Source organism: Eulemur rufifrons, chromosome 17 (genome assembly GCF_041146395.1).
Source record: "Eulemur rufifrons isolate Redbay chromosome 17, OSU_ERuf_1, whole genome shotgun sequence".
Classification (NCBI taxonomy): Eukaryota; Metazoa; Chordata; class Mammalia; order Primates; family Lemuridae; genus Eulemur; species Eulemur rufifrons.
This window is the reverse complement of record NC_090999.1, coordinates 21,001,180-21,023,347: the sequence shown is the minus strand read 5'-3', so window position 1 is coordinate 21,023,347 and position 22,168 is coordinate 21,001,180. Positions and strand designations below refer to the sequence as shown.

At 42.3% G+C, this 22,168-nt stretch overlaps 1 protein-coding gene across 1 annotated transcript in view; it reads left to right on the top strand.

Annotated features, from left to right (window-relative positions):
* The window catches only part of DROSHA (drosha ribonuclease III), a 114,684-nt gene that overhangs the window by 10,775 nt on the left and 81,741 nt on the right, over positions 1-22,168 (top strand). Inside the window, exons 6-10 of the mRNA XM_069492777.1 lie at positions 4,397-4,507; positions 4,797-5,028; positions 8,402-8,543; positions 10,731-10,885; positions 13,854-13,934. Coding sequence (XP_069348878.1) covers positions 4,397-4,507; positions 4,797-5,028; positions 8,402-8,543; positions 10,731-10,885; positions 13,854-13,934 — 721 coding nt within the window. The remainder of the gene's footprint in view (positions 1-4,396; positions 4,508-4,796; positions 5,029-8,401; positions 8,544-10,730; positions 10,886-13,853; positions 13,935-22,168) is intronic.

Below are 22,168 nucleotides of genomic sequence, written 5' to 3'. Positions count from 1 at the left end.
GACAGATATTTTATTTAAAAAAATTAAAAACTTGAATGTGGTGGGTTGATTCCTAGGAGAACAGAAATTATAAATTTCACACAAGAAGCAGAAAATTTCCTAGGCCAATAACCATGGAAAGAATTGAAAAAGCTGAATTTGTACCACCTCCAAAAATTTTAAACTGTTGTAGAACACTGAAGAAGATGGAAGAAAAGTTAAGCCCATGCTGTGTAGCAGGAAAACCCAGATGGCAAAACCTAACCAAGGAAAAGAAAACTACACAGCAGTCTCTCTTCTGAGTATGGATAAAAATACTAATAAGGATACTAGCAAGTTGTTTTCAGTTGTGTGTGAAAATAACCAATAGGGTTTATTCCAAGACTGCACGGATAGATAGATTAGTATTAGAAAATCTGTAATTACTGTGTCAAAATCTGTAGGGTTATCTCAGTATCTGACTGTTAGGTATTGAAATGAAACCAGCATCCATTTATGAATGAAAGCTTTAATAAACTAGGAAAATTAGCAGACTTCTTTAACATGGTGAAGAATGCTGTGTTATGATGAACATGATTGATACTATCTTAAAAGAGCCACATTTGGCCTTGAAACCTAGAGGTCTTCCCGTACAAGTTAGAAAATAGACAAGGAGGCCCCATTGCCTATCACTGTTACTGAACATTGTTAGGACTCAATCAACAGGCTAATTAAAAACATGGGGTTCTTTTGTTGTACTGGTGTGGGTGATACCCACACCATTAACAAGACTTATTAACAAGAGTCCCCGCTTTACAGGAAAAAGAAAGTTAAGTGCTGTTAAGTGCTTTTGCTAGGACAATTACATGTTGCTCTGGGAACATGACAGTGAAAATCCAGTCTAGAGCAGTCTGAGAGATACTGACGTGTTCCTGATACCTGAGGTCTGCATATGCATCGGGGAAGGAGAATGGTGGGGGTAGAGAGAAGGCATGTGTGAAGGTTGCACTGTGGAGACATGTTCTGAGAGGGTCAAGCTGGAGACCGGGAAATCAGTTTCTGAGGCTTTTGTAGTAATCCACGGGAGAAATGATTGTGGCCTAGACCAGAGCAATGACAGTGGTAACTGGAAAAGGTAGACGTAATTGAGAGATATTTACATGCTAGAGTCAGTAGGACGTGATAACTGCTCAGATGTGTTAGGGGTGAGGGAAGAAGAGTTGAGTGATACCTGAGATCTGTGTTCCTACTGAGAATGGGAGACACTGAGAAAGAGGCAAGAGGGTGAGTTCACTTTGGATGTGAAGAGTCCCAGACAACCAAATGGAATCGTGCAGTAGTTAATTGGATGTGCAGGTGTGAAGTTCCAAAAGCGATCTTAGCTGGAAACGCTAAGTGCCATGGATTAGATGAGCTTAACTGGGTGGGAGGGTGAGCTGAGGGCCTGCAGAGGAGGAGAGGAGATAGGAGAAAAGCCAGGGTATTGTGTTGGTAGACATCAATGAGGACCTATCGGAGGTGGAGGATTTTTAATGTATAAGTGCTAGAAATTTCCTCAGTCAAGTGGTTTCTTCTTTTATGCCTGCTGGCTTGTAGAGAAGGCAGACTTGGATTCTGTGAGTTCTAATTAATGCAGTAGATGGGAAAATAAAAATTAGAGTTGAAAATATTGTAAAGGAGGAAAAGTTACCACAGTTTACAGTATAAGCAGCAAGTTGTTAAGAAGAAATAATTTGGAGTTTGGATATTGAATTTGGGAGTGGCTGAAACACCTGAAAAAGATGTTTTGTTCCTGTTTTGAAATACCCCTCTCAAACTGTTAAAAAAATGAATATTAATTGATGTCTACAACAAACAACCCTGACTGTTGGTCATATCATGCAAGTTACCTGCTTAAAGGGGATGGGGTGAGGATGTTTCTTGATAATAATAATAATGATGATAATAATAATGGTTAAACATTTCATGGGATTTTTAAGAATATGTTGAAACGTAACTACTACTTCCAAGTTTTATGATACTAGGTAAGTGACTAATTTTTAAGGGTTGTTTCCTCCTTTGTAGGTGATGTTGTATCTGTCTTATAGGGCTCTTGTAAAGATTAACTGTGAGAATGTCAATAAAGTGCTTAACAAGTAAGCACCAAAACAAATAAACAAAAAAAAGCCACTAGGAGGTTAGAGTTACCATTATTGGCTGATCATATTTTAATAGGCTTCTTAAATAGTTAGAAAATGTAATGAGGAAAAAAAGTAGATTCACTACAGAATTTGTATTAATTAAAATTAAGTATCTTTCATAAACTTAAAAAATATGTAGGACCAATGGGAAGAAAACTATAAAATGTAGCTGATGACAAGGTGATGTAATGAAGGGAGGGCATGCTATATTCCCATAGTGGAAGGCATGTTGTAAAAATACTGATTTGTTTTTTCAAAATACTGTAATCTCTAACTTTAGTGTAACTTCAGTTGAAATACTGGTTTTAGAACTTCATAATTACTCTTTCATTTTTCTTTGGAACAGAAGTTAGGATAATGAAGAAAAACCATAATACAGGGACACTTATTCTCATAGTGTTAATGGTCTGTAAATAAATTGATATGGGTATAAATAGATCAGTGAAACAGATATTGAGCAACATTCATGTATATATAAAATTTACATCTAATGTAATTATATGTAGTAAATACTAGTTGTTTTAAATCAGAGGAGAAACTGGCAATTGGCAAGCTATTTGGAGAAAAGACTGAGATTAAATTTCTGCCTTACATCTTGGTGGGATAAGAGTGAAAAAATTTAATGTTGAAAGTAACTGAAGAAAATATAAAATATTTATTTAGTCTTGATATGAGAAAGGTTTTCCAAGCAAAACACTAAGGCAGGAAGCATAAATAAAAAGATCTCTAAATTTGGCTTTATAAATGTTATATATAGCAATAAACAAATACACAGAATTAAAAGAAAAACAAAAAACTGTAAAAGATTACAATACATATGACAGAAAAAGGATGATTATCTTAATAAAAACTATTTCAGTAAAGACTACAATCCCAATTAAAAAAACATTAACATAGCATATGACCGATATTCATAAACGATGTGAACATGAAGTGTATTTATGGTAGTAGTGATAAAATATTGAAAATTAAGTGAAATACTTTTTCATTAAAATGGGAAAGATTCAAAACAACCATGTTGATATGATGTGTGGAAAGGGGAACTCATATAAGGTTTTGATGGTAGATTAACTAGTACTACCTATCTGGAGAGAAGCTTTAAAAAGAAAAGTACACACGCTTTGGGAAATAATCTGACAAATGTGCAAAGAACACAGATGTGCTCATGGTAGTGTTGTTTATGATGGGAAAAATTGTTAACACCCTAAATAACTATCATTAGATTTGTTAAATTATGGTATATACATACAAAAGAATAACATGCACCTATTAAAAATGGTTCAGATATATGTGTTGAAATAGAGAGGCGTTCCTGACTATTGCATGAGAAGAGCAGGCCATAGAGTTACTTTTTTTTGTAAAAACATGTATATATTTAGATATATATTTGTGTATCTATGTATGTTTTTAAACATTGGTGAAATATAGTGGTTGTCTCTAGGTGGTATTATGGGTGATTTTTGTTTTATTTTTGTGTTTATACTTTATTATTTTCTATGGAGAACATACACATTTTACTTTGACAGTAACTATTTTGTCTGGTAATAAAACTTATGATACATATTGTGATGTTTAGAAAGTATATAAAATCAATATTTACAACCTGCCTAATCCCTCCTGAGTATACACACCTACACATATACACACACATAGACTTTCCCTGTTATAAAATTAGAAGTTAGTGGTAGAGTTAAAGAAAATAGTCAATTTGTGGCTTTCATCGGTTTTAAACTTTCGTGGATAGTAGTAACTTTGTTAGTGGAGCTGTGCTACCACCTGGTCTAATAAAGCAGTTATTCTCCTTTGCTGAATTCCGAAGGTCTGTATGTTCTACCTAAATTTCTTGGGCTTAAATTAAAGATCTACCCTATAGGTTTTCTCTCCATATACATCCATAGGCTGGATCTTTGTAGATTTCAAGCCCCAGGAATTCAAGGAAACAAAGATATTTTTTCATCCTTCCATATTAACTGAGTTAATATTAGTATTTGTGGGGATTAGAAGTAGTCAAAGTGTTGATTCACTAAGTAGTAATACATAAGTGTGGGGTTCCAGAGAAATGGTTAGGAATGATATACCTGGTTCACTCTTAGATTATAGTCCACAGGCTAAAGTTATGGCCAAGTTGAGACCATGTTTTGTGAAGTCTTTTTTTTTTTTCCTCTGGCAAAGCAAGATGTAGAGGATTCAAAACTAGTTGCTGAGATTGATCTTATGTGGAGATTTCCAAGCATTTCCCAAATATCTTTCTCTTCTAGGAGTTACAGTTTATCGGTTGTTCCTGAACCTGCTGGATGTACACCAGAATCACCTGGGGAGAGTATTAAAAATACAGATTCTTGGGCCCCACCCCTGGAGATTGTGAATCAGTAAGTAGATCTGGGGTGGGGCCTGGGAATTTGTATTTTTAAACAAGTAAACTTCAGGTGATTCTGATGCCACCAGACTGGTGTTTGGGAATCACTAGTTTGAAAAGTAAATATGGTCATTTCGCATGGAATTTCTATTTTAGAAAACAGGTAAAATAGGATGACTGGTTTAAAAAGTAAATATGGTGGTTTGGCATGGAATTTCTATTTTACCGAACAGGTAAAATAGGCTAGTTTTTACAATGGAAGAGCATTTTTAATAATTAGCCTCCTTTGCCCCCTTTTGAAGTCGCTCCCCAAGTAGGGAGAAGAAGAGAGCTCGTTGGGAGGAAGAAAAAGACAGATGGAGTGACAACCAGAGCTCTGGCAAAGATAAGAACTATACCTCAATCAAGGAAAAAGAGCCTGAGGAGATGCTGCCTGACAAAAATGAGGAGGAAGAAGAAGAACTTCTTAAGCCTGTGTGGATTCGATGTACCCATTCAGAAAACTACTACTCCAGCGACCCCATGGATCAGGTGGTAGGTCTGAAGTAGGAGAGAAGCTACGGACCAGGGTTGCTCTAACCTTGGTATTATTGGTGTTTTGGGCCAGATAATTCTTTATTGTGGTGGCTGCCCCATGCATTTAGTATGTTTAGCAACATCTCTGGGCTCTACCCACTAGATAAAAATTACCCCCAGTTGAGAATCACTGCTGTGGACAAATCTGTTTTAAAAAGCCAAAGGCCAAGAGTATAGTAGGTTAATTACAGTATCTCTTTATTCTGAATTTTTTATCACACTGATACTAGTGATTCCATAAGCTCTCACTTGTAACTATAATAGTTTATGCTGTGTGTGTATGTGTGTGTGTTTTTCCCCATAAATGGGAAATAAGAATTTGAGTTGTCTTTTCGGAGTGTATCCTTAGCCAGAAGAGCACCACCATAGGACGTTTCCCCTGCACGTTGGCTGGTTTTGTGGAAGAGGAGCTATCATCAGTCACCCTTATCAGGCTGTGGAGAGGACTCCTAATGCATGCCCTGCAGAGGCTGCGGGCACGTGTGGCTCCGTAGCCAGCATGCTCATTGCCATGGCAGACTCCACGACCTCCTCCATATGCTCACTTCTCTTTTCTTTTTCTTTCTTTCATCTCCATTTTATCCTCTGTCACTCTCCCCTTTTCTCCCTCTTCCTGTCTTCTCCATGGGTGTTATGCCTCCATCCCATTAGCATAGGCACATTTGCCTTGGCGTAGACATACAATAATGTTCATTGATTAAATGAAGGAGTGAAGGAACAATTGTCCATAGATTTAGAGCATTAAAATTGGAGACGTTAGGTTTGGTGCATGGGATAGGAGAGGGTTGTGTTTGGAATTTTGTGAAGATAGCTTCTATTTGGACTTTGTGGGGGAATTGAAAGGAGATTTCCTTGCCTTTGGGAAAAAAGGGTTTGAGAAATCTCTCATAATGGTGGGGTGTTTCACTTGATAAATAAGAGCAGGCTTTTAGTTCATGTGATATAGGGAAGGGAAAGCTTGCATACTGAGCACTTTTATGGTGTCAGACTTTACTCCATGCTTCTCATCATGCCATGTTTGAAGTAATCCTCAAGACATCCTGGCAGGAAGGTGTTCTGTCAGTTAGGAGTGCTGCTGGGAGTAGTAATACCTGACTCAGCAGGACTTCAATCAGCTGGGTTTATTTTTCTCATAGTAAGGTGTCTGGAGGGGGCCCGTGGCCAGTGTTGGTTCAGTGGCTCAGTGGTGGCAGGGCTCTACTGTCTTCTTGGGCATCCTTCACAGTTGCAGGATGATGCAGCCCCATAAGTGTCATGTCCTTGCACACCTCTGTCCCCACACGCAGGACTCAGAGGGCATGTTGGGTGGAGCATCTCTAGCACTTCACCCAAGCTCCCCTTCCATTCCTTCCACAGGGCTACATCATGTACCTACCTCAAGCATTTGTTTTCCATTATTGCCATGACAAAGTTCCACAAACCACATGACTTCAAACAACACACATTTATCATCTCACAGCTCTGGAGGTCAGAAGTCCTACTTAGGTCTCATCAGCTAAATCATGGTATCAGCGGGGCTATGTTCCTTTCAGGAGGCTCCGGAGAAAATTGGTTGTCTTACTCGTTCAGTTGTTGGCAGGGTTCAGTTCCTTGTGGCTACAGGACAGAGGTCTTTGTTTCTCTGCTGGCTGTCAGCTCAGGGCTCTTCCCAGCTCCTAGAGGCCATGTGCATTCCTCGACTTATGGATGCCTTCATCCCTTCCTCCATCTTCATAGCCAGCAAGGGCAATCGAGTACTTCTCATGCTTTGAATATGTCTCTTCTTCCATTGCATCTCTGACCTCTGTTGGTAAAAGTTCTGCTTTTAAAGGCTCCTGTAATTAGATTGGGTCCACCCAAATAATCAAGGATGATCTCCCCACCTCAGATTCTACAACCTTGATAACATCTGTAATTCCTTTGTGCCATGTAGGATAACATTTAATTTCTGGGGATTAGGAAGTAGACATCTTTGAGAGGGGGGTGGTGGCTCAGCCCACCTTCCCTGAGATCAGGAGTTCTCTGCCCTAAAACTGATGGCATTATGGTTCTGTTAGCAAGAAGGGAAGAATGGCTGCCCTAGGTGGTGTTATTCTGAAAGCAACAAAGACAAAGACACTGAAGTTCAGAGAGTTTAAACAGGCGGAGCTGGTTTTTTTTTTTCTTACATTGTTATGGGTATATTATATTAAACTCCAGTGCAGAAGGAAGACTAAGCCCAAAAGTCCAACATTTGCCTTTGAGTTTTGTCATCTGCTCCAGAGAAGGTGGTGAGAATATCAGAGTATCCTGCTGTTGCCAATCTCAGCAATGAGGTGGGGCCTGAGGAAAAGCAATTATCCCCTCTTCTGGATACCAGATATAATGGCTTAACTTTATTTTTGCATTTGAAAAGTATGGTTATTACATTTTGAGCTTAGTAAGCCAAAGAGTGTAGACATTTAAAGTGAATTTCAACCTGGAAAGAGAGTGGAGGAAAATGGAGAACTTCCTTTAAGAATGCATTGCAGGCCGGGCGCGGTGGCTCACGCCTGTAATCCTAGCACTCTGGGAGGCCGAGGTGGGCGGATCGTTTGAGCTCAGGAGTTCGAGACCAGCCTGAGCAAGAGCGAGACCCCACCTCTACTAAAAATAGAAAGAAATTATATGGACAGCTAAAAATATATATAGAAAAAATTAGCCGGGCATGGTGGCGCATGCCTGTAGTCCCAGCTACTCGGGAGGCTGAGACAGGAGGATCGCTTGAGCTCAGGAGTTTGAGGTTGCTGTGAGCTAGGCTGACGCCACGGCACTCACTCTAGCCTGGGCAACAGAGTGAGACTCTGTCTCAAAAAAAAAAAAAAAAAAAAAAGAATGCATTGCAGAATCCCTGTGTTTGTGGTGTGTGTTTGTGTGTCTGCCCCCATGTTTATGGGGGGTGTGTATGTGTGTGTGTGAGAGAGAGACGGAGAGAGACAGAGAGAGGATATATAGGCTGTTTTCTTTTGTTTTTTGGGTTGATGTGGAAGGTAGACTATCAGTGATTTTCAGTAGGAAATAGACATTCCTCAGGAGGGTGTCTGGTGTCAGTTGTCATGAATTCTCTGAGGGTCATGATTTTTTAAAAAATGTCATATCAAAAGGGTATAGATAAGCAGTTCTGATGTTTCTGAATGTTGGCAAAGTACATTTACCTGAGGGCTGTGTCAGCCATAAGTGTGTGATCCAGAGTATCTTTGCCAAAGTGTGGCTAAATGTTAAATTGAAAAATGGCATCTTGCTGTTAAAAATTCTTTGATTACTAATGAGGTCTTATGTATCTTTATTGTGATCATTATTGATCTTTCTAATATTGATCCTCTATTTTTAAAAGGGAGACTCTACCGTGGTTGGAACCAGTAGGCTCCGTGACTTATACGACAAATTTGAGGAAGAGCTGGGGAGCAGACAAGAGAAGGCCAAAGCCGCCAGGCCTCCGTGGGAACCACCGAAGACGAAGCTCGATGAAGATTTAGGTGTGTCACAGAGCCACTAGACCAAGCCCCTGTGCTCTTTTATTGTGGCTTAATCATGGACTTTTGGGAAATATCCTTGAGAGTCCCATACTGAGACTTCTTTTTTATTTTATTTGTATAATTACAGTCAGCAAAATATAGCAGCAGAACCTCCTTCTTTTTCATCTTATTTTTTCCTAGTTACATTCAGCAGAATACATCAGAGATCTCATTTGCAAGCCATGCTAACAAGTGTGTCCCTTGTAGAGTTGTCCTCAGCGTTCCTCTGAAAACAGGAACGTGTGCCCAACGCCTAGACAATGGACAGGTGGCTCTCCTTGGCCTTCTCCATTGCCAGGTGCACCTGGTTTGATGAGGCAACAGCAATGATAGCACAACTGTTTGAAGGTTTCTTTCTACTCACATGGACGGTTTCTATAACTTTTTCATAGGGTGATCTGTTTTTTTCACGTGTATGTTCTGAGGTTCCAAATAGATGGTGAGATCTTTGAGGATAGAAACTACTTTTTACCGCTGTGTCCTTAGGCCCTGACAGAATGCCATGCACAGACAAGACATTCAATGTGCATTTACAAATGTGTTCTCTTTGGTTCTCATCTGCCCACCTTCATTATGTCTTATATGCTAAGAGGTAGTATCCATAATAGGTAAAAGCACTGACTTGGTAGCCTGGTGGCCTGGGTTTGAATCCTTGTTCCACTACTTACTTAATATGTGACTTTGGGCAAGCCATTTAATCTCTCTGTGCCTCAGTTTTCCCATCTGTAAAATAGGGATGACAGTAGCATTTATTTCATACAGCACACATAAATATAACTCTGCAAGTGTTAGAATTTATTATGCTGCTACTACATTAATCTCTTATGGGGTTAATCTAATTTCTAGGTCTTTTTAAAAAAATTATAAAACACATATAACATAAAGTTTTCCATCTTTACCATTTTTAAGTATACAGTTTAGTAGTGTTAAGTATATTCATGTTGTTTGCATCCAATCTCCAGAACTTTTCATCTTGCTACACTGAAGCTATACCCATTAAACCATTAACCAATAACTCCCTTGTTTCCCCTTCCCCCAGCCCTCGCCTGGCCACCACCATTTTGCTTTCTGTCTCTATGAATTTGACCACTCCAGGTATCTCATATGTTTGGAATCATTCATTATTTGTCTATGTGACTGGCTTATTTTAGTTAGCGTAATTCTACATCTGTTTTTTTTGAAATAGGATCTTGCTCTGTTGCTCGGGCTAGAGTATAGTGGCATCATCGTAGCTTACTGCAACCTCAAACTCCTGGGCTCAAGTGATCCTCCTGCCTCAGCCTCCCGAGTAGCTGTGACTACAGGCGTGTGCCACCACGCTTGGCTAATTTTTTAATTTTTTGTACAGATGGGGTCTCGCTCTTACGCAGTCTGGTCTTGAACTCCTGGCCTCAAGCGATCCTCCCACTTTGGCCTCCCAAATTGCTAGGATTACAGTTGTGAGCCACCCTGCCCAGGCTTAACATCTGTTTTTATTCAGTCACTTTCAAGGACTAAAATCTTCTCTTGCTACTATTGAGAGAAAAAAATTTTAAATCTTCAATCTTGTGTTCCCAGCATTTAGTCTGGTGTTCACAACACTCCCCACCCCTCAGCTCCCAGTCTGTCACCTCCCAGTATTTTTCTGCGGGGCCTGTGCTCTAGCCAGAGTCCACTCAAGTTCTTAAGTCCATGCTTTTGCCTGCAGTGTTCCCTCTCTGTTCCTTTCCTCTTCCCTCCTCGTCAGCCTACTGCCGTCCCTTGCCAGTGCCTGGGTCACATGTGCCTCCTCCATGAAGTTGTCATTGACCTTTCCAGATCACGGTGGACCTGCCCTTTTGTGAATTGCTATAGCTTTTTAAGTGTGAAACCACATGCGACTACTGTGTTTTTATTTTATCTGGCATTATTAAGTCTTATTTTCTCTGTAAAAATGTTTGTTTTCTTTGCTTCCCCAACTAGATTGTGACTTTGTATTATGGGCTGTCTTATTTTTTATTTTTCATGTACTGCTTAGCAGAGTGGTGCAGAGTAGGCCCTCAAGTGTTTGCTGGAAGGATAAAGAGCTGTCCTTACATTTAGAGGTTTAGGTCATTTGGAAGTCTCCACAAAAACCATTTTGTTAATTTTTTCAATATCTATTTGTGTTTTCCCCTCCACCTCTGTTAGAGAGTTCCAGTGAATCTGAGTGTGAGTCTGATGAGGACAGCACCTGTTCTAGCAGCTCGGACTCCGAAGTTTTTGACGTCATTGCAGAAATCAAACGCAAAAAGGCCCACCCTGACCGACTTCATGATGAACTTTGGTACAATGACCCAGGCCAGGTGCGTGTGTTTTTATGCTCTTGCTGTGAAAGTCGCAACCCCACATATCACATTTATGGCTCTGGGCTCAGAAGATCCACGTTGGCTGGTATCCAAACTGAATTTTACTCTCAGGGTTGGGTCATTCTTCAGAGCTATTTCTTTTCAGCTTCAGAGTTCAGTTCCAAAGCATAAGCACCAGAACAGCTGTTCCTTGAATCATATTTGATGATGTTTGTAAATTCTGTGTTGGGGCGCAAGATAATGGTGCTCTCTCATTAAACTTGCCATGGGTGAAAGGAGACAAATGGTAGGAAGAGGGAGAGAGAACTCGTAGATCTTTTTAAAAGCAATTCACCTGGAATGTATCTTGCTGCAAAATAGTGAACAAGTCTTATAAAACTTTTTTTAGTTTTGGTAAAGTTTTTTAGTTTGGTAGTTTTTCTGTTTGGTAACAGTCATAAGTCCTTATAAGGTCTCTTCCTTATTAAGTGTGTTTGAGCTAAGGATGTAATGGCTGGACATAATCATTTTTATTTTGAATTACTGTTTTATTAAGAAGTAATATGTAATAAAAATAGTATCTTTATAAAAGATTTGTATCTGACAAATATACAATACATATAAAAGTATCTTTAATGCATATGTTGTGCTTACATAATAGATCATATGCCTATAAAAAGATAATTTAAAATTTATATTTTGTGAATAAATTACACCATTGTGTATTAATTAGAATGCTCTTCTTTTGGTTCCTGTTAGATCACAGCTATGTACATTTTCTTTTTCCTGATAGAATTAATATAGTTAAATAGCTGACAAAAATGTACTTTATGATACCTTTTGCTGTCTTGGAATTGAGCAGAAATGTTTGCAAAATTGCCAGTGCATTTTAAAACTGGTCTTTATACACTGAATCATGTGTAGGGTTTTCTTTTTAAACGGCTTTACTGAATTATAATTCACATGATACAATGTACACACTTAAAATTTATAATCCAGTGTGTTTTAGTATATTTACAGGGCTAGAAAACTATCACCACAATTGAATTTTAGAACATTTTAGTTCCCTTGTAAAAGAAACTCTTTCCCTATGTATGGCCGTTTTAATTGACTGTTATTCTCCTGTCTAGCAAGAAGCCTCTACTGATTTCTTTGGATTCCTATTCCTATCAGAGATTTGCCAGCGCCTTCTATATAGTCTCACTATTCTGTTTCCTGTATTTAGTTTGTGTTCTTTGTACAATTGAGCCTTGTGAAGGGCTGGTTATGTAGGAGCCCAGACCCTGGTAAAAGGCAAGCATGTAGGATGTCTGTGTGCTTCCCTGGAAATAGTGAGCACTAAGTGATTTTTCCACATTTTTCATCACAGCATGTTATGACCAGCATTAGGAATATGTTATGACTTTTGATGGAATCCTGTTACATCTCTCATTTGCCAGCTGTTACTTTAGATAATATCTTAACATCATATTTCTTTTAGATAGTAATGGTATTTCTCTGCTGTACCAGCTGGAGCTTTAGAGTTCCCAAAAGGCTAAAGAAAGTTATAGCTTCTCATGTTAATACTTCTTTTCAATGTCCTATTAAGATATCTTCTTTTTTTTTTTCTTTTAGAGACGAGGTCTTGCTCTGCGGCCCAGGCTGGAGTGCAGTAGTGTGATCATAGCTCACTGTTGCCTCCAATTCCTGGGCTCAAGTGATGCTCCCACCTCAGTCTCCCGAATAGCCCGGACCACAGGCTTGTGCTAGCATGCCTACCTAATTAAAAAAGAATTTTCTTTTTTTTCAGACACAGGGTCTTGCTATGTTTCCTAGGCTGGTATTACACAGATGGGCCACCATGCCCTGCTTGAGATATTTTATTTTATATTTTAATTGGGCCTAATGAGTTATACATCCTAAGAACTTTAAAGAAATATGTGTAGGTATATATTTTTTAATTAATACAAAGAAAGAGAAATGGAACTCCACTTTCCCATTTTCCCCATCTAAGCTCTAGTCTCCTTTTTGATTCAGTATTACCATTTATACTAGATAAACTTATGAAACTGGTTTTTAAGGCCCTTCAGATTTTGTTCTCAGTTGTGCTTCTTTTGGCTTCTTCCTCACATAAATGATCCATTTTATTTAGATGGATCCCATGGCCCCAGAGCATTACATGGGCTTTCTGCCTTCTGTTTTTCCCTCATGTGTGCTGATGCTTCATGTGGAATAGCCATCTTCTTTTCCTGTCCAGCCCTTCACTTTTCAATTCTTTGAAGCCCGAGCATCACCTCCATTTAGAGTGATTTTTTTTTTCTTTTAAATTACTAATCATATCCTATGTATGTTGTTCTCCTATCTAGAGTAAATATTCCTGGAGTACACAGCCCCCCATGCTTAGCACTCATCTTTCTGTCCAAGAGCTATTCAAGAATTGTTTTCTTACTGAGTCATGTGAGTAGAGTTGGTGGCACTAAAATGACTTCAGGTGAAAAAAGACTTAGCCTAACCTAACCAGTGTTGTAAGTTTTTCTGGTTCGTGCAGGCATTTTCTTCTCTCTGCTTCAGAGAAACCTTTTAGTTTGTCTTTTCAAAACATTTAATCTGCAGGTCACCTTGAAAACATTGTATATGTTCCTCCAGGATATAAAATATGCTTTCTTTTGGGTAAAAGTCATTTTTCCTGAAATAAAACATAGGAAAAAAATGTACTAAGAAGTGGTAGGGGAAGATGGGGACAAACAGTGCTGACATTGATATTTTCCTCTTGGCTGCACAAATAACTCAGGGATGCAGCATTGTCATACCGTTTCCCTTTATCAGACAATATAGACAGTTTGCAGCTTTATTGGTTTTGGAACATCCGTTTAATCTTCTAACCGTGACAGCCTCTTCAGAGCTTCAGTGTTCATGACATTAAAACCCACACAGTTTCCGAGGCATCATCGTACGTGGTGTGGATTTTTTCCTCCAATAAAAACGAATTACATTGTGTTTCTGACAGATGAATGATGGACCACTCTGCAAATGCAGCGCAAAAGCGAGACGCACTGGAATTAGGCACAGCATTTACCCTGGAGAAGAGGTAACTGGTTTGGGTTATTATGTTTGTAAATGCTGAGAAGCCAGAAGTAGACAGATGTTGTTGCTATTCTTTTCCCCATAAATGAAATAATACCATTGAAATGCTCTTTTCATATTCCCTGATAGTCTCTGTTACTGATAATTGCGGAGGAAAAGTACTTGGGTTTTGGGGGCGGAGTGGGGAGTGTTACCAAGGAAACTCTGAAAAGTTTTGGAAGGTTCATTGTTTAAAATAGGCAAGGTGGATTTGATATGTTTTTTGTTATTTTAAGTATTCTAAAACTGCACATATTATAATATTTTTTCATTATAAATGGATATGAATTGCCCTGGAGAAACGCTCTTCCTAAAGTGCCGTGAGGCCACCTCTTCTTTCCTGGGGGTGGGTAAGGCCGCCATGCGCCACCTGCTGGTGCTTCCCTTCACCGCAGCGCTTGGCAGACACCGTTAGTCTTCCTCCGCACCAAACTGAACTGTGTACCGACTGCCTGACCTGTGTCCCTGGCCCCTGGTTTGTCAGGGACACGCCAAATAAGTTTGACTGAATGGGTAGAACATTTTTACATCGCAGAGTCTTATATAACTACTCTTTTGCAATTATTTTCCTTCATTTTTTCCCAACTGTTATCTTTTATTTTTATAAGCTATTTTTATTAATCCCAGGATTATCACTTTACGATTTGGTGCATTATGTGTAAACATAGTATATGTAAATCCTTAGTTTCTATTTAAAACTTGTTTGAGGCCATAACAATAATTGAAATAAAGATAATGAGATAGTGTCTGGTGATTTGAAATACTTGCCTTGGTTCTCCCTCATTTGTCTTTGAAAGTTGGTTGATGTAGTGAGGAGTTGTGGATCGGGGTGGGATGTTGCGAGCGTTTGTGCATGTGTCTCAGGCTGGGAGCACTGGGTGTTGATTAGGGATCAACACCTGTGACAAGAGAGTGGTGGGCCGGAGTAGATGGAGGGGTCCACCTGTGACGTGGGCCTGGTCAAGTCTTGCTTGTCGGAATTTTCTTTTGTTGGGCTGGAATGGCTTTTATACACCCATCTCCCTTGGTCCTCAGAGCAGAGTGTCTTAGGACGGGCACAACCTTGAGAGAGGGGACTCTGTAGCTGAGGCTGACCCTGAAGGAGCTGGTAGCTGCAGGCTGTGTGCTGACTACATTCCCCACAGCTGGGCAGCAGGCCATCCTTGAAGGTAGACTGGGAGGGTGGTGGTACTAGGGACCTGCAGGCAGGAAAGGCAAACCCATACTCAGATTACACGTTTATTCCTATGAGAACAAACTTCTGGCCCTTTCCAGATGGAAGGGGCCTACATAATCAACTTGCTACCCAGTAGCAGGTTGGTCTTCTCAAGGAATGGTGTCATTTTGGGCACTCAGCATGGCTTATGATAGCTGGTCAGCTGGATGTTTGGCAATAGTGGAAGTTAGCTTAATTAGCTTTAGCCTTGGTAAGTGGCATCCATGCTGTTGGGCTCATGTGAAGTCTCCATCTCTGCTACTGTGGCTACTTCATTCATGTGCCCCTCATGTCACTCTGGGGTGGCTGAGAACAGAGACTGGCTGATACCAACTGCCCCAGCCATTTTGTTTACTTGGTGTGTCAATACCTCTTCCGTGGTGGCTGCTCTCTGATGGAATCCATGTGTGCTATGGAGCTCCTTGTGCTCCCTTCCATTTGTCTACCGACAAGTCTCTCTTAAGACTTCTGGTCCCTGATTTTCCAATCTTTTTTCTTCTAGGCCTTTGACCATCTGGCATGGCCACTTTCTTCTGCCCATGAGTCCGTCTGTTTTCTAACTTCAGGCCACTTCTCTTTCCACACAAAGTGGATGAGCAGGTATACCGCCTGAAACCCTGCTCATTGGGGAGATTTCCCCTTCTCGCTGCCTTCCAGAGCCATTGCTGAGTGAGGCTGTGGTGCAGTCCATTGTCAGCTTGCATCCACTTGCCGACTGACCCATTTGCAAACCAAGCTTGGGCTTTTTCCTCCGCTTTCACCCTTATATCCTCAGTAATCAGCTGAAGGAGGGGTGTTGGTGCCACAATGGAGGAGCTGTGGGGATCTGGATCACCTGCCCAGGCAGCTTGTTTGTGCCTTTGCTCCTCTGTATGCTTGACTGTGGATGGACCACCTCTATCTTATGACGGGTTGTTGCTGATGCCTTATTACCTGGTGGGACTGACAGAATTCAGCTTGTGATGGGTGGTTCTGGCCACATGTGTATCTCATATCCCTTAGTCAGGCCTTCCATGTCTACCAGGACCCAGTAGCACATCAAGAGTATTTTCTTTTTCTTCCTTTTTTTTTTTCTTTTGAAGGAGCAGTTTGTGAGGAGAGGTGCTCAGTTTCCTTGTATTTTTTTCGTTGTTGAGACAGAGTCTCACTCTGTTGCCCTGAGTGCATGGCATCATTGTAGCTCACTGCAACCTCCAACTTCTAGGCTCTAAGTGATCATTCTGCCTCAGCCTCCTGGGTAGTTGGGACTGAAGGTGCACGCCACAGTGCCTGGCTGCTTTTTTTTTTTTTTTTCCCCAATAGGGATGGGGTCTCACTCTTGCTCAGGCTAGTCCCGAACTCCTGAGCTCAAGCAATCCTCCTGCCTCAGCCTCCCAGAGTGCTAGGAGTACAGGAGTGAGCCACCGCTTCTGTCCAGGAGTATTTTTTCAAAGTCATGTAATTCTTCACTATAGTTGGCCTGGCCTTGCTCTGGAACCTCAGGGACCAGCATTGTGATTCTCCCAGTGTGGCATGCCACAAACTCATCTTGGCGTCTTTTCCCACCGATGCGGTAGGATCTGCTGAATCGTATGGCCCCAGCAGCAGGGATGCTTGTATTCCAGCCTAGAAGCCTCAAACAGATAAGGCCTTTCTCACTTGGACTGCACTCAGTGCTGGTGGCCTTTTGTGTCATTCTGCAAATGGGCTGAGCAATGTTTCTATAATAGGAGTGGATTATGCTGCCTCCTGAACTTGAAAAGGCCCACTGGGTGTTGTACTCCCTTCTTTATTGTAGGAGATGGAAGATAAAATAATTGTCATTTACTTTAGAGGAGATGTCTTGGCACTCCCCAGACCACTGGGCTCCTAAGCATCGTGTGGCCACGGTAGGCTCCTAACTCGTAGAGTTTTCCTCTCATCCTCTGTCATGGGTGTGCTTCACCAAGGTCTCCAGCCTGATTAACATAATGGCAAAGGTGTGAAGGAGCAATGTGATGTTCAGCAGTATGTCTAGACAGGAGCTCTTTGGATATGATAGAATTAACATAGACCTGAGACAAAACTGTACATGTCCGTGAACCATTTCGATTCTCATTTCTGGTTGGAATAGAAAGGAACACATTCTCCAAATCAGTTACCACATACTTTGTACCACCTCTTACCAATCTACAACACCTGGCACAGCAGCTGCAATCAGAGCTCCTGCATGGTTGAGCTTGTGGTAGTCTGCAGTCATCCTCTAGGATCCTTTGGGGGACAGGTAAATTGGACAGAGTTATGATAGGTACCATCACCCCTGAGTCCTTCACCATTCCCCAGTGCAGTATTGTTTTTGATGCCTGGGTTGGGTGGTGGAGGTGGTAATTTCAGTGGCTTCTACTTGGTCTTCCCATTATGACAGCTCTTACTCCACAGGTCGGGGACCCAGTGTGAAGTGGTGCATTGGGTCTGCCAAGAAAACCAATTCCAAGGACAAGGGAAAATGACCACTGGGTGGATCTGGGGATTTAGTAGGCCCACTGTAAGCCAGACCTGGGCCTCATATTCTCCACTCTACCTGGGGTGTCAGGATGATGCATCCAGTCTCCAATCATCAGTGAGGATTTGGATACTGTGTTGATCACTACTTGGACTGTCTAGGTATTCCTCTTTCCCCATTGAACAGTTATCCAGGTAAATGGCCGTTAGGCCTCTTTGGGAAAGGACAGAGTTGTCAAGATCATTTTGCATTTATAGTGGCATAAGCCCTTCCTCCTGGGATCTGGCTACTTCTTTAGTCATTGGATTTCAGTCTAAAAAACTTCATCAGGCCTGAAACTGGGCAAGGGATAGTGTGACTTTATTAGAGTGACCTGCCTTCAGCCTCTAGGTTATCCATTCTTGGTTTCTTATCTTGGTACAAACTAAGTGGTACTCTTGTTGGTTATCCATTTATTTTGTATGCAAGGACACCATGTTCTTCTAACTATTTCTGTGACTATTTGTAGGCCAGACCCCCTTAGCTGCCACTTGGACCCTGTTGGTCACAATGAGAATTATATGACCTGGCTTCTAGCACTTTAGCTCCATCAGCTGGCCTGTCTTGTTTCAGGGTCTGTCATCCTTGTTGCTATTGGCAAGCTTTGCTCTCTGATCACTTCTCCTGCATTCAACCTGGCCTACAGAGGAGGCCACCACTGATTTTCCTTGTGATGCTGATACTCCTCTCACCAGCACATTCCTTTTGGTGGGTCTTCTGGGTCTTTCCATGGAACGTGATTATCTGGTGTATTTTCCAGCCATAGATACTATATCCATTCTCATGTGTCCACTTCTGTTAGTCATTGAATTCCTCCCTCCACTGTCTGCCATGGGCAATTTTGATATTTCATCTTCACTCAGTGTGGGCCATTGCTTTTTCAGGCTTTCAGGAGCCATCCTAGTAGGGAGTCCCCAGCATATCCTGTTGTCTTTGAATCCTGATTGCTCCCAAGTCAATAAACTCTTCCTTAACCTCTTTTATGATCTAGCCTCACTAATCAAGCACTCTCAGCAACTGGTCTTCTGCAGACTCCTCTGGCTGCTGGCTAGGTCTTGCAGCTCCTTTGGGATATAATCTTTTTAATCTCAGCACCTCCTCAGCTGGGTTATGCTGTGAAATAACCCTGATTATAGGTGTATTGGCCAGGAGGGGAGACTAGTTGAGATATGGCTGTGTGTGTTGGGGAGGGATGGGGGTGAAAAGGATGAAGGCAGGGAAGATTGTTGTTTGCAGGGTCTTCTATTGTCTTCTGGCACATGTTAGTGATCACTCCCAACAGAGAGGGATGTGCCATCTCTGTAGAATCAGAAGATTTAGAGGAATCTGGGGAGTCAAAACCTAAATGTCCCCATCCCAGCTTTCTAGGGCTCTGACCTTAGAATAACAGACCTACCTTGGTTGGCTGTTAATTGTCTTTGAGGTTCAGTCACTTTCACAGATAGGCCCTGGGCTCGGTCCTGGCTTGTTCTGATCTCTCACTGGAGGGCATGAGAGTTTCTTTGTGGGCCTCTAAGAAGCCCTCTGGTTTTCACATCTGGCTTCCAATCGCCTTTCTTCCTTCTCTGCTATAGAGCAGTGGCTCTCCAAGAGAAGTCTTCCAACTAGTATCAGCTTCATCTGGGAACTTGTGAATTCACCAGGTAGTGCAGATTTTCAGCTCGCCCCAGCTACTGCATCAGAAACTGGGGATGGGGAACAAGCATCTGAGATTTAGCAAGTCCTCCAGGTGATTTCTGGGCACACCCTGGTGGAGCATCAGTGGTGCCTAGCAATAGCCATCCATCCCTAAGGATGATAGTCATTATCCTTTTAGCTACCATTTCCTCCTTAGTCACCTGCTTCCACTGATGCAGCCTCCTAATTCACCATCTTTGGAAGTTTGGTTTTCCTACCATCTGGTTCCAGGGGCTGTCTCTGCTCCACCTACCGTCAGTGGTGGGGTCCTCATTGCTAGTTGGGTGGTAAGTGATTTAACTCCAGAATGCCATCTTATTTGCTGTTTTGTGGGATCACGCCTGGTACCAGTTGCTGCATATTAGGTTCTCTGGAAGGAGATGCTAAGATGGAGTTTAGGGTATATGATGTTTATTAGGGATCAACACCTGTGAAAGGAAGAGGGTGTGAGAAGATCGGACAGAGGGATTTGTTGAACTATGAGTGAGGCCTGACAAAGCCCCCGTCAGTCTCGGGCCATTTGAGTTGAGCCGAAATGGCTGGGCCTTTATACCTCTGCCTCGCTCAGTGCCTGATGTGAGCCATGCCTGAGGGGAGGGAGCTCTGCAATAGAGAGAGATCCGGAAGGAGCTGACATCTGGAGACTCTCTGCTGTTGGTGCCCTCCATAGCTGGGCAGCAAGTTCTTTCTTGAAAGGGGGTCTAGATGGCACATCCCTATGTCCGTCACAGTGTACCCAGTGATGCCACTGATGCTTTTTCTTTTTTTGCTTGCTTTCTGTTTTCCTTTTCCCATTTTATGCTCCATGCATATTCTGTTCTGCCACCTCTTTAGATCTAGGAAAACCCTTAAGTCACTTTGTCTGAACTCCCTCTATGGTATACTACAAGAGTCATATTGTGGCTATAAGATTGAGGATAGCCATAGGCTCACTCACGTGCATTGCAGGGCCAGTGCTCCATGTCAGCAGTGTGATACAACCTAGCCCAGGGGGTTCCAGGAGACAAGGCCACCTAAGCACAGAGGCAGCTTTCATAAACTTGAAACAAAGCCTACCCTTACAAGAGTAGCTTAAACTTCCTCTGTGAAAGAATCACCTGATACAGACTGAAAAGAGGTAAAAGAAAGGGAGAAGGACCCCTCAAACTCTGAGAATGGTCTCTGAATAGAGACTCTCCTGGCGAGTTGGTCATCTGCCTCCCCGACTGCGTCTGGCTTGCTGCTGCTCTCCGCCTTGTGAGAGTGCTGCCAGAGTAGACTGAGCATCAGATGGTGCCTGAGAGTTGTCTCTGACACACATCAGACTGAAGGGGAGGAGTCGCCCCTGGGGAAGCTGGTTTACTAGGACCACCCAAAGCCCTCAAACACAGTTGGCAGTGAGGATGGGATTTGCGTAAGCATGTAGCAATGGTGCCTTTTTCTATGGGAGAATCGGGAGAGAGTGACTGGGGACTAGCTCTGATCCAGCAATCAGGTGAAGCCCTGTGGAATGCTCCACAGTGGGTCCGGTGGTTTGTGTTCTGCTTTCTGGCCAATTGCTGCCTTCTACATGCATTTTGTCTATGCCTCTGTTGTGGAAATTGCCATGGGCGAAACCTGCCAAAATTATTCTTAAGACTGCTCCGGCTCCCCAATAAGGGGGACAGGCTCCCAGTAGGAGGATGGTCTGGATGCTAGGGACAGATGCCCCTGGCTTGAAGAGTCAACCACCAGCTGGTGTGTCTCCAGCTCTTGCTATTAGAGAGAAGCACCTCACCCTGAAGGGTCCTGGCATTGTGACACCATAGACCAAGAAGGCTAACGTAAAGCTTATCTACAGAAAGCTTCTCTGTTTTTGTCTCCCAAGGGGGAATTAGAAGAGTATCCCCCATTAGACCCCTGGACTAACGGTGCCAGCAAGTCTGCACAGTCACCTAAGGGCGCATTGCTGCCTTTCCCTCCCTCCATGCACTCCGATGAGACAGTGTGGCTTATCCAGGGGTTTGCCCCACCCTATGATGCCTACTGGGTGCTGCTGCCAGCGGCCCTTGAGCAGTACACCCCAGTCACACGGGCTCACCTCAGAGTTGTCATTCAGCCTGGGCTGATCCAGAGTCTTACAAGCTGTGGAATGATGATCCCGAGTGCACTGGGTTTACTGCTAGCCACACCACAGGCATCACCAGTCACCACTCGGCACACAGTGAAGACAGAAGCTGCCACCTCCACAGCTGGCTCAGGTGAGGAAACACAGCTCAGACACCATGAAAGTCTGCAAAGAGATTTATCTCTTGGTGCAGATGGGAATTCAAAGCCTACTCAAGAATTGATGCAGGGAGTCAATGAGAAAGGCGCTGCTGACTGTACCATGTGCACTTTTTTTTTTTTTTTTTTTTTTTTTTTTTTGAGACAGAGTCTCACTCTGTTGCCCAGGCTAGAGTGAGTGCCGTGGCGTCAGCCTAGCTCACAGCAACCTCAAACTCCTGAGCTCAAGCAATCCTCCTGTCTCAGCCTCCCAAGTAGCTGGGACTACAGGCATGCACCACCATGCCCGGCTAATTTTTTCTATATATATTTTTAGCTGTCCATATAATTTCTTTCTATTTTTAGTAGAGATGGGGTCTCGCTCTTGCTCAGGCTGGTCTCGAACTCCTGAGCTCAAACGATCCGCCCACCTCGGCCTCCCAGAGTGCTAGGATTACAGGCGTGAGCCACCGCGCCCGGCCCCATGTGCACCTTATAGGAAGTGATCTGCAATTCACAGGCCAAGAAATACAACAACTGGCAGCCATCTCCAGAAGTAGGATTGTTCCATTACTTAAGACCC